The 13,598-nt window shown below is 41.0% G+C and overlaps 1 protein-coding gene across 1 annotated transcript in view; it reads right to left on the bottom strand.

The window, feature by feature from the left end:
* chst11 (carbohydrate (chondroitin 4) sulfotransferase 11) overlaps nt 1–13,598 on the bottom strand; it is a 172,030-nt gene that overhangs the window by 33,398 nt on the left and 125,034 nt on the right. The window contains exon 2 of the mRNA XM_042510939.1: nt 13,222–13,307. Within this exon, the coding sequence (XP_042366873.1) occupies nt 13,222–13,307 (86 nt within the window). The remainder of the gene's footprint in view (nt 1–13,221; nt 13,308–13,598) is intronic.

Here is a 13,598-nt window from a genome sequence, read left to right as displayed (position 1 = left end):
TCCATATATTTCAATGTGATTTAAAAAAGAAAACTCTCTCTTTCAGCAGCAGCTTTTCTAAAAAAATTGCTAATTTATACAAGTTGTGATATTTTAAGGAATTTTTTCTGCCATGATATGAATAATAATTTAAACGGGAACCTGTTATGCTTTTAACCTTGTCTGTATTGTTTTGTATCGCAGTTTTGTGCTTGTAATAAGGAGGCTCTCTCTCCTTAAAAAGACACTGCTCCTAAGCTGCCTAAAACAGCTTTTTTGAGTTTCAGTGTTTACTTCCATAAAATGGTGACATCACAATGCAACAAATAAAATAGAATGTGCATAGAGAGCACCAGCTGACCAATCAGAGCAGACTAGGTTTCTGGGAGGCGGGACATGAGCTCAAACAGATTGTATGTTTTTTTTTAATTGATTGCCATTTATACCTTTGATACAATCACCTTGCTATAAATGCAGGGACTGAGTGTAGTACTGAGGTAATGTTATTTCTGTTCCTCTTAAAAGATAAAACCAACAGATTTTGGACATGAAATTTAGGGGGATATATGAAGCATGATAAACTGTATTTAAAACTGGATATTTTTTAGGTGACCGCTAGTGAGTAAAACAATGAGCCTAACGCCTTCTTGAGAAAGACAACAGGGATGACATGCACTAAGGGTCCCAGTTGGATTAGAACTTGTAATGTCAAGCTCATGAAATTTCCTTCTGATAATGACAAAACACAACATTTTTATATTCTCTGCAGCTATTGTATAATACTACCTCTTCTCTCTACACAGTTTATCTTCTCAGAGAGCAAAACATCTAATCTAATTCCCTTTGTCTCTCTCCTTTCACCTCCTTTCACCAGCCACGCTCATATGCAGCCTTCAGAGATAGACAGAAACAACAACAGTGAAGCCTCATCCTCTAAATACCTTTGTCTTTATACCCAGAATGTCTTATCTAGCTTCCCATATACACATACACACATATTCTATACCCATACCTGCAGCGTATAGCTTTGCTCTTGTCTGATGGTTTTACAACAGCGCAAGACTCAGACAGCTGCTTTAGCGTCTTTGCTGTGGCTGAAAGGTGCAATGTTTCTTTGAAATTGGTGCCAGCTTCTGCTGCTGTGTCACTGCATAATCTGACCCAGGGGCCCAGTTCCAAGGAGGAGGGGAGGAGAAGCGTGAGAAACCAACACACACACACACACACACACACACACACACACACACACACACACACACAAAACTAATCCAAGGAATTGTGGGGCTGCAGTTGGTGAAGCAATCCAGACAGGTATCATCTAGTGGCACTAACACATGTATGACATGATAAAATGACCACTCAAAACGTGATTAATATTCACATTCAAAGCATTTCCAGTGATAACTGTTGGATGTTCAACCAGGATTGATCAGTAGATTATCTTCTCTTTAAATTTCCAAGCAGGTTGTTTTGTATTTTTTTGGCTTTTTTTTGTACAGTCTTCACCATTCAGCCAAAAGTCAGTCTTAATTTAGCAATCAATCCTCCCTTCTGTCCATGTGATCTGATAATGGCTGAAAGAATGAGACCATGGATGTAAGTGCTTTGTAAAATAGGCTTTGTTCACAGGGACATTCTGAAGGAGCCTCGGGTGGAACTTCTTCACAGTGAAATGACCCAGTAAAGGTGCCTCAGTATCCAACCAAGGAGTCTCCCGGAGACCCCTGTGGAGGTATTCTAGGCATGTCAGACTGGGAATAGACCCTATATATAGAACCAGAGCACAGAGGACTGATTTCTCCATTGTCACCTAATCATGTTTCAAAAACAATATGCAAGTCAAGGTGAAGTTCAGTCTTTTATCATTGTTAGTCAAGAAAGTCTCACATCATCAACTTTGTGACTCGAATCTGGCTTGAGTTAAGTCATGTGACTTGGGTCCTAAAACTCTGCAAATAACAGGTAAACAAGAATTCTCAATACAATCACTCAAATGCAGAGATAGGCGATACTCTTTAGTCTAGGGTTAGGGTTTCTCCTGTTTGTGTTCTTTCTCTGCCCAACATGCTGACATTTTAAATAATTAATTCACGTTTTAGCCATAACCACTTATCCTCTTAAGGGTCATGCGGGGCTGGAACCTATCCCAGCAGTCATTGGGTGAGAGGCAGGGTACAGCCTGGACAGATGACCAGACTATCAAAAGACTCATACATAAAGACAACCATTCATACTCATATTTACACCTACGGTCCAGGCCGAAGATATGCTTGTTGTTTAACCATGCGTTCACATACACATGTCCGGCTGCATACGGCTGCATCATATGCATTTTTGTAAATATACTTGCCTATAAGCAACGCATGCTGCTGGAGGAGACCTCTAGAGGGCACATGAGAGAGATCAGGCTGTATGCAACTACTGGATGTGTGTGATATAAACATCAGACATGGTGACACTTGAGGAGTTTACTATCATGTTATTGCTGAGATTAAGGCAGAAAAGGCGACAATGTTGGTATATAAGGCCTATAAAATCAGTACATGACTCTCATTCTGCCAAGAAGTTAAAGGGTAGAAGGTAGATGTACTAGTCATTTTTTAAACAAAGTTTAAAAAACAAAATTACATTTGTCCTTGATCCTGCTACATCTTTGGAGTTGAAGGGTGAATTGATCAAAATCACCAGCTACTATGAAAATTCCCCCCAGATGCTTGGGCATGTTACTGCTGATGGCATCATTCAATTCCTGCAGTGCATTTTTTGAAATTGCATCAGAGTCTTGTGTCCTTATGGCTCCCAACAAGGTCTGCCCATCCAGTGTTTGATTTATTCAGAATGTTAGGGATTAACCATGTCTCGGGGAAGATGCACACAGAGAAGCTGCTGATTTCCCGTTGCTGATTGAGCCTCAATCAGATCTCATCTGTTTATTCTCTTGCAACTGGACATGAGCCAGAAGAAAGCTTGGTAGAAGAACAGTTCTCAGTCCATGTCGGGTCAGCCTCGTGATGCCAGCACTCCTCCTCTCTTCGTCTGGTGCTTTCGATTTGGTTTCTCCCTTCTGGTCTCACTGGCCGCTCAGCATATGCCTTTTGTGGGGATCCTCTCGCAGTCTGCTGCATTCAGTCCAAACCTCAGACAACTTTACTCGATGTTGATAAGTGCTTCTCTATTGTAGAAAAGTTGTGCTTCAGCAGAAAGAGCCATGGTGTTGAGAAAAAGATAGAAAAATATAGCAAAATTTAGCAAAAAAGTAGCAAGGATCTAAGGAGCTACAGGTTGCTGCATGTACATGCCCTGCCATCATCGTAGCAATGAAGACAATTGCATGATGAAAAGCACCACCAGTGCTATCACCTGTCTGCTTTGGCTCTTCACTGCCCCTGTTGTCCATACACATATGCATGATGGCATCATGCATATGTGTCTTGCCTTAGAGTCACTGATTAACCTAACCTGCGTTTGTTTGGAGTGTGGGAAGAAAACAGAGAAATCTCATGCTTACACGGCAAGAACATGCAAACTCTCAAAGTTCCCCCACCCAAAGTTGCAAACCCACCCTGGTTTAAACCTGGGAGGCAACACTGCTATCCACTACACCACCATGCCACCCAATTTTAAATTGGTGTATCTAAAAAGGCTTTCAGACAAATCCAGACATTAAAAACACAGATACTTAACAACAAACTAATTGACTCAGACACACACAACAGACACACACGCACAAAATGTGACACTCTATTAGTGCTTTGAATAATTCATCCCAGTTCCAAACCCAAATCTTCACACCATTTTCACCAGCTTCACTTCTCATCTCTTAATACCAGAAAGCATTTAACTGGGAGCCAGGCCTCAGCTTGCAAATAATGGTGTCTACATGCCTCTGGAAGAAAAAAAAAAACATTTCCGTGAGGATTATAGATTGTTACTGTGTAAGGAAATGAGTTTCCTTCCCGGTATCTAGCTGGTATCTGACCATGTGGCCCAACACATGGTCAGATACCATCTAGATTCCAGATAAATATGCGTAAGCGGCTTTCATGAATAGACCACATGTGTGGATCACAAGATTGTCCTAATACAGACACGAAGAAGATGTGTGCGGTGGAGTTTTCAGCAAGTGATCAGCAGCTTCTCATGGAAATGTACGAGGAGGTAAAGCATTTAATGTGCAACAAAAAGAAATATGGACATTTTAATCAAAAAGAGAAAAGGCCTGACAGACAACAGCAGACCAGTTATATGCCTAAGCAGTAAAAGAAGTACAGACTTAATTTCTACAAAGTTATGATGAATATAGTGAAGTGGCCACTGCCACTGACTTTTGCCCATGGGGTTCGTGTTCAAGTCTCCTTCGATATGATCTTTGTCTCTTTAGATCTTATTACTCATTACCTTTACCTCCAGCTGCACTGACACATCATAATTACCATGCAAGGAGGTAATGTTATTTTTACAAATCAGTTGGACAGTTTGCCTTAAAAGTCAGCAGGCGAACTTAATGTTCCAGAAACATGCTATTAAGACTGTAACAAGTATTTAATAAAGCGACATGTTCTACCTGCACCACACTCATCCACAACGCCACACAGAGCATCTGTGGGAGGCTGAGAGCCCCATCACTGAATTCATTGAAACCACCTTTGAAGCTTCATTAGCCATTTCTAATCATCTCAACAATTGTAATAATAACCTGCAGATATATGTTACATATTCACTGAACTTCTGAGAGTAATATGATCAGGAGGAAAGGTGGTATTGTAAACAGGAGTGCTGACTTTTAACTGCTTGGCCCTGGTTTAAATCTCTCTCAGTGTGCACTTTACCTGGAAATTTACACTGAAAATGATAACAGCAGGCCTACTACTGAATTACAGAGTGGAATTCTATTTTAATGCAGGCTAATAAAAATGAATAAAAAAGAGGCCAATGAGACCATGGAATAGTTTGAATATTCATTTCCAATCGGAGTGACAACTGACAGACTAAATCAGGCACCATGATTAAACAAGCCTGGCTGTCAGCCTGGTCGGTAGCAGGCTAGCTGCACAGAATAAATCTCCATGGTAATTTATGTGCCTCTGTTTTCATGCAACTGAGTCACAGCTAAATTCAGCCTGGATACCTGAAAAATCCTGGATTAATCCGCTATCCAGGTTTTATGCAATAGCCCTATGGTTGGTTTAAGTTTAGTTTTTGACAGCAGACAGCAAATAAATTACCATGGAGATTAATTCTGTACTCCTGACGAGGCTGACAGCCAGGTTTAATCCTGGTGCCTTATTTGTTCAGTCAGTGTGTTCCATGGTCCTCTTGGCCTCTGTGTTTTATTAATTTTTATTGCATTAAAATAGACTTCTACTCTGTAATTCATTAAAATAGGCCTGCTGTTATAAAAGTAAAGTCAAAGGTAATGTGCACCCCATGAGGGAGATTTAAACCAGGGCCAAACAGTTAAAAGTCATCACTCCTGTCCACAATACCACGTGTCCTCCTGGTTATGTTGCTCTCAGAAGTTCAATGAATATGTAACATATATCTGTAGTTTATTATTAGGATAGTTGAGATGATAAGAAATGGCCAATGAAGTTGCAAAGCTGTTTTCAGTGAAGTCAAAAATGAGGCTCTCACCCTCCCACAGATACTCTGTGTGGCGTTGTGGATGAACGCGGCCGAGAAGCAAAAAAATGTCTGTTAAATACTTGTTACTTTTATAAGTGTTAGCAATTGGTCTTCATAGTACATTTCATTAATTATTAATTTCCACTACTAACTTTTGTGTCCAACTGATTTGAAAAAGTAACAAGTGTCTCCTTGTGTGGTTATTATGACAAGTCAGTGCAGCTACAGATAAAAGTAATGAATAATGAATACAATTTATTATCTAAAGAGACAAAGACCCGCTGACAAAAAGTAGTGATGTTAACGACTACATTATACTGTATATCCCAAATATAACTACTCAGCACTTGTGTATCTGTGATCAACACATGTGGTCTATTCATGACAGCTGTGAGCATGCACTTATCCAGAATACTCACACCTGGTTTCACATAGTCACACCTTCTCACCCTTGTTTGGCAAATGTGCAATGGATTAAGCCAGGAGTCACTGATGAGACTAGGTCAGGCCTCGCTTTTTCTGTTATCCTGGATTTCTGAATTCTTTTCACTTTTGTGCAATAGCCCGTAGGTGAATGAACTGGTAAAAACAGTGAATAAAGCAGGTCCATGTTACAAATCAGTGTTTCTCCAACTCTGTTTGGCTCATCACAAACAGATCACTAAACCTTGTAGCTGTTCATTTGTGCTCACTTTTTTTGTCTGATAATTCAAGATACAGATGCAGGATCAAGTTTTTACAGGGAGTTAAATTACCAACAGAGGTATCTTCCTCTCCAAAAAAAAAAAAAAAAAAAAAGCCAGAAACGTGATTTAAAAAGGTAATGATATTGAATAAATAAGGTAGAAGGTAGATTTATTTGTCACTTATTTAAACAAAGTTTAAAAAACAAAATTACATTTGTACGTTGATCCTGCTACATCTTTGGAGTTGAAGGATGAGTTAATTAAAATCAGAAGCTACTATGAAAATTCCATCCAGTTGCTCTCTTGTGTCCTTACGACTCCCAGCAAGGTCCACCCATCCAGTGCGATAGCTTGAACTGGGATGTTAGGGGTTAACCATGTCTCTATGAAGATGAAAACAGAGCATTCTCTGATCTTCTGATGCTTAGTGAGCCTCAATCGCATCTCGTCCATTTTATTCTCTTATGATCAGACATTAGCCAGAAGAAGACCTGGTAGAGGAACAGCTCTCGGTCCAAGTTGGGCCAGCCTTGCCCTGATGCCAGCTCTCCCCCCTCTTTTCATCCGGCGCTTTTGGTTTGGTTTGTCCCTTCTGGTCTGACTGGCTGCTCAGAGTTTGCTGTTGGTGGGGATCCTCTCTTGGTCTGCTGCATTCATTCCACTCCACACAACTTTTCCCGATGCTGATAAGTTGTGCTTCAGCAGAAGGGATCATGGTGTTGATTAAAAAGGAAAAAAAATGGAGCTGCTAACTAATCTGGCCAACATACAAAAATGCATACAACCCTGTTTGATTTGTCCTTTCTGTGCCGTAGAAACATGGTGGTACAACATTGAGATGTCTGTGGACAAGGACCTGCTTCTTATATAAACAGCTCATTTTTGGTGATTATACACTGACGAAAAGTCAGTCAGTCAGTCATTTTCTGTAACCGCTTGACCTCGTAAGGGTTGCGGGGGGGCTGGAGCCAATCCCAGCTGTCATTGGGCGGAAGGCGGGGTACACCCTGGACAGGTCGCCAGACTATTGCAGGGCTGACACATATAGACAGACAACCAGTCACACTCACAGTCACACCTAAGGGCAATGTAGAGTCACCAACCAACCTGAGCTGCATGTCTTTGGACTGTGGGAGGAAGCCGGAGACCCCGGAGAGAACCCACGCAGACACAGGGACTGACGAAAAGATACTTCTTATATTGTTCCATATGTTCCATTTCTGCCAAAAAATTTCCTAAAATCATACTCACTGGACCTTAAAAAGCACTTTAACTTAACCAGACAAGGTCCAGATTATCCAAATATAGCTACTTTATGATTCATAATTTTGGTGTCCGACCAACAAGCCATTTCTCAAAATATTCTTTGCATTACTTTTAGTTCAACACTGCATGCATAATGACCTTTAGTTTAACCCTCAAACCAAGGCAGAAACCAGAAGTCAACCAGTGGAGTGAAAATATCTTTGCTAAAATATGGCCAAAACAATCCCGCTCTTAAGGTTCACCATTCAAATTGCCTCTCTCTCCCTCTCTCTCCCTCTCTCTCTCATACACACACACAAACACGCACACACACACACACACACACACAGCCATGGCTCTCTTTCTTCAACACTGAAAGAGCATCCTGCTAGAGTTTACTCTAGCTGCAGTAACACCTCCCTCTGCACACAGTCATATATCAATGAGACTTCACATGAGTGAGAACGTGTGGAAAAACCCTCCACAGAAAATGAACCTACGCTGAGTCCACGTGTACCTGGTCTAATCTTGGCTGTCCAGAAAACTACTTAAAGCCCCCCAAATACATTTAAAAGGTGCACAGTGATAAATGGTTGATAGAGAAAAAGAGAGCAACAGAGAAAATGTGGACAGAAGAGGCAGAGCGGAGAGACAGCTGGAGGTGTGAGAATGGAAAGAGATCGCGGTTAGTTGCAGACCACAAAGGCAGGCAGACAGTAAGTGGTAGATATCGAGGGGGACAGTGATGAGAGAACAGAGGAGGAACAGAAACTATCCAGTCAGTCACAGTGATAACATCACCTCCAACAGTGTCCTTCTGTCTCCCTCTTCTCCCTATTCTCCTGCATCTACTCAACAAAGTGCTCTTCAGCCTGTGCTCGCCTCTTGCTCTCTCTCTCAATATATATAAATACATATATATATAGTATATACAGGCCTCCCTACATAATGTTGAAGAAATCCATTTTGGGAAAAAGTGGTTTTGCATGACAAAGCTCATAAACTACAAATTGTGGATAGTTTTCATCCTTGCCAACCCCTTTTAGAGCATTAAGTTATTGAATTGATTTCCTACCTTCAAGCCATCCATTGGTTTCACTTCACTTGCTTGATATTGATAATTCATCACAGCGAACATTAAGTTGCTTTGCTTTTGGTAACTATTGATGCATGCAAGGACACTCAGGGGCCTGTGCCAAAGAGCATCATTTTTTAAACTATCACAGCTGGGTTTATAACCTGAAAGCTTGAAAGCTTGTACAGCTGCAGCTCTGTTGGTTGTAATAGCATTGTACTGAAAGTTTCTGTTAAATGACGAGGCTGTTTCATTATACATATTTCTGCTAAATATCCCAACATAAAACATGTCTTTTGTTTCAAAAGTACAAATGTGGGGGGCATCAGTGGCTGGGTGGATGGAGCAGGCGCCTCATGAATGGGGGCGGTGTCCTTGCTGCAGCGGACTTGGATTCGACTCCCGCTTGAGATCCTTTGCTGCATGTCATCCCCTCTCTCTCTCCTCCTTTCATGCTATTCTGTCCTTTCTAATAAAGGCTAAAATGCCCAAAAAATAATCTTTAAAAAGATAAAAACAAAAAAGTACAAATGTAGGAAGACATTAAGGACCCTCCAATCTGTTAAATGATTACATCTCCAGCTTGATTTCAAGCACACAGCTGATATTTATGTGGTTTGTTTACATTATGTAAAAAGGAGTGCATGCCAAATGGATTCAATGTGGTTAGGGGTGTTTTGTGATGTAACAGTCTGTGGTGCTGATAGTCAGTCGCACATTTGTTGGGACACAGTATCATTATGTTCCACTCAAGAGCAGCTGCTGATTCAAGTACAACACCCAGTGGTAAAATTCAGCACACCTGTCCAGTTTGGGGCTTTATATCAAACTGGTTTGAAAATGTTTACACCAGCACAAACCTAGCTCACACAGTTTATAAATTAAACAACAAATTACTGCAGACATTACGAGTATGCTTGCTGTTGCTTTAACATCAAACTAAAGTCGTAGCAATGTTATCTGGCAGAATTATTGCTTGCAACCTGTTTGCTTGTCTGATGACTCACCCTTGTTTGGACCCCTTTGGGCATTTTTCTACTGATTACTGCATTCTAAGATAAGCAACTACAGAAACTAAAATTCAAGTTGTAATAAAGCATAGCCTTTTACCAAGTGTAGCACCCCTCTCTCTGACACCTGCAATATCTTTTGTTTGAATTTTTGCAATTTGGACAAGCTTGATGGTTTTGTTATATTGTATGCTATTGTCCTGTATTTTGTCTGTATTGATCTGATTGTTGGGCTGACAGTATTTAATTTAGTGCTGTCAAGATGTGATTTACAGTGACCACATATGGTGCTTGTTTTTGTTGCTGTATAAAGCAATACTTTAATATTCTAATCACATGTTGTTATTTTTTTATGCAAATTACTAATTGTTTGTTTTCTGGGAAAACAGTCTTTCCTGTTAAGCAACTCGGTACCAAAGGGGGGAGGACCTAAGAGCAAACATATAGACAGTGAGAGAACAATCAACATGGTTTTAATGATTTTGGAAATGAATGAGGAAGGGAATGGAGTTTTGGCTGAAGGGAGCCAGGGCATGAGAGAGCATGAGAGGGCAGAGGAAGCTGGTGAGCCTGGAGGGATTGGTGGCAGTGGTGAGGTGAAGGGAAGCGTGAGGCTGGTAGAGCAGAATGCAGGGATTGTCCGAGGTGGTGAGGGAGGCGAGCGGCTGAGCACGAAGGCTAGGGACTGAGTGGCGAGGCGCTGGAGCTCGGCATGGCACACTGGTGAGGTGGGAAACAATCTGGCGCCAGTGAAGAGTGGAACAGGAGCTTTAACGCTATGGGGGAGGTGATTGGAGATGAGGCGCAGGTGAGGAAGTGTGCTCAGAGCTCCAGCACCCGGAAGCCACGCCCAGCCCCTGCAACACAAGAGAACAAGGGGACACACCACCAAGCATGCACAAAAAAAAACCCACAAGCAAACCACAAACATTGCAAGGCACCACACTTTCCGGCTGACAGCAGCTAAAACTACACAGACTGCTCCAACTGCCACTGCTCTCGTTTTTTCAAAGCCATCAGAAAGACTTAAAAGAAAGGTGTAATCACAGTGAAACTGTGCACAGGTGCTTTAAAGTTATCATGGATCCACTTAGAATTATCCTTTTCACAACATTTGCTCTTTTGTCTTTCATTTTCTTATATAAAGCTCATGAATGCAACACTTTTTTGGCAGCCACATCTTAACTGAGTTGGGTGCCAAAAAAATGTTTTTACCCTTAAAAATAACAGCTGCCTGGAAGGACGAAATCATCCTAAAATGCATAATTTACTTTGAAAGTGGTCAGCAGTAATCAGTCCCTCCAGGATTTTGTGGGCAGTTTTTAGGATTGTTGCGGCCTAAAATGCCTGATTACGTGGCAGCGTTTCTTAAAAGAAAATGCGATACAAGGTGTGATATTTCAAGGTTTTTTTTTCCATGAAATTGTGGTTAGAAGCAGGTTAAAAATGCAAAAAAATCTGTCTCAGTAAGCATCACAACTGTTTCCCACAGAATTTAAATATATTTGTGATGGTGTGGGGGATGGGGTGGAGGCGGGTTTAACACTGCTTTCTCTGCCAGCTTAAAGCCTTATTTATGGTAAGGTGCTCGACATTTTGAAGAGTGTTGCCCAACAGAAATTAAAGAGCAGAGAGAGTGACATTTTAAATTTATGTTTTATGCTTCTGCAAAAAGTTTCAGTTGTCTCCATGGTAACCAGAGACAGCCTGCATTTTTTCACAGTCCGAGTCTGTTTCTGAGCCTTTAGTGAAGCATAATCTGCACAGACAGCTGTTCAAAGTCACACAAATATCCCACTGTCTATGTGCTGTATAAAAACCATATCTACATTGAATGATCAGCTCCCAGTCTGTCTGTGAGCTGCAGATTTCCCTCACTCACTCAAACACAGTTAATTTCTGCTCATGTGGCTGACATGGTTTTGGAAGGTTTTGGCCCTGCTGAATACAAGCAATATGGTGTCAAAACTATCCTCATTGTTATCCTTATGTGTGTACAGAGTACTGTCTGTCGCTGGGGCAAAAGTTCTCTCATGATAAACATAGGGGGGTCAGAGGGACATTGAGGAGTGAATCAATACATTGTGTGCAGCTCTACAATAAAAAGAGACTGTATACATTTGCCAAATTTATGTTAAAGTTTCAGTGATTGGACAAAATTGCCAAAGTTGACAAAGTCGAACAGAATCCGCAGGTTTTGGCCGGATTTGCATGGATCGTTGCAATTACAACATCACAAAATTCTGGAGGGACTGAGTAGTGAATGTGAAATACGCAAGTATCATAGTTAATGGGTTAAGTGTGACACTGCAGATATACTTCTTTAAGATAACTTATAACGTTTTTAAAATGTTGGTGAAATAGGATGAATCTACACAGTGGATATGAGACCCTTTCCCCCACATTTTCACTGTTAATTTGTTAATACGGGTGTCTTTTACCAAAATCATGCCTTTTGCAATTATAATAGTAACTATTAATAGTGTCTGTCAAGAGTGTCTTGCTATACGCAGCTCGCTAAAACCTTTGTCACTGTCTCCATTTCATTCTGCCATCTGTCCTCACTATAAACTACCGACTAATGTGTATGGTAAATGGACCTGCACTTATATTGCTGTTTTCTAGTCATTTGAAAACTCAGAACACCTTCACATTATGAGTGACATTCACCCTTTCACACTGGTGGCTGAGGCTACTGGAAAAGGATTCACCCGCTACTAATTTTTTTACACATAAATACACATTCACACACTGATGGAACAGCCATCGGGAGCAATTTGGGGTTCAGTATCTTGTCCAGAAACACTTCAACATATTGACTGAAAGATCTGGGGATCAAACCACCAATCTTCTCATTAGAAAAATAGAATCATAATATACATTAATTTCATGTCAGCCATCATGCAGTTATAGTAGGTGTCATGTTCTCAGATAGCTCCTATCTCATGATGCACTTTATATCTTGTATATTGTGGAGTGCTAGATGATGTGAGGCTTCACTGGCTGGAACAGGCACTGACTGAGTGCAATAACAGTCTTGCTGTTCACAGAGACAATTAAAGAATACTACCTGCGGATGTTTAACACAGTATTTTGTTGCTTATTCTTTCCTGTCTGACCTTAACAGAGGTAAGCTGATAAACTTCAGGAACTCTGCCCTTGTTTTGTCCCTTGTTGTCTGTTCTCATTCCTGCAAGCCTGAAGATGGCTTTTTCGCCTCGGGTTTGTTGTAACATTCTCCAACAATCAGACTGAATATGTACAACCATTATATAATACTCTCTCCTGGAGTTTTCATGATGCGGTCTCTCTGGAGGGTGGACACTTCAATGGCTGTCACTTCAACCTTGACATTCTGGCATTGACACACATGTCACACTCAGGACTGAGCAGACACCCACATGTAAGAATAGGGAAGCTAAAAAAGACAAAAAAAAACACAAAAAATGCTAAAATTAAGGCAGCTAGGGTCAGGGCCTCAGAGGACCTTGGTGTGTCAGACCTCTCACAGCTGAAGGAGACTAATAATAGGAAGAGATGAGGGTCAAGAGGGAAAGAGAGAGATATATTCAAAGAGAAAGCCAGCATGATGGCCTCTTACCTGTGTGGGATTGTAGAGTTCCTGCAGGGCATTGCGGGACCCTTTCCTACAGCAACCGTCCAACACGAAAGGGTTCCTCCGCATGACTAAAAAACACAGAGGAGACATGACTAAGAACTTCCATTCAAGTTAATGAGCCCAACTGAAACCCCCATGTTCACATTTATACCAAAAATAATATTTTCTTCTTTGGGAAACTGTCATGCCCATCTGTATGCAGAAGACACTGTCCTGTATCATATCACTGATTCTGTACAGACAAAAACTTACAGCATTCTTTAACATTCTGCACAATGATCTTTAAGACCTAAAACTTGACCTGGATACTGATAAAACAAAGTTCAGGCTATATTTTGCGGAGCCAAAGCTATCTACCA

The sequence above is a fragment of the Plectropomus leopardus genome, chromosome 22 (assembly GCF_008729295.1).
Source record: "Plectropomus leopardus isolate mb chromosome 22, YSFRI_Pleo_2.0, whole genome shotgun sequence".
NCBI lineage: Eukaryota > Metazoa > Chordata > Actinopteri > Perciformes > Serranidae > Plectropomus > Plectropomus leopardus.
Note: the sequence above shows the minus strand (reverse complement) of the source record. Positions and strands in the feature narration are given on the sequence as shown.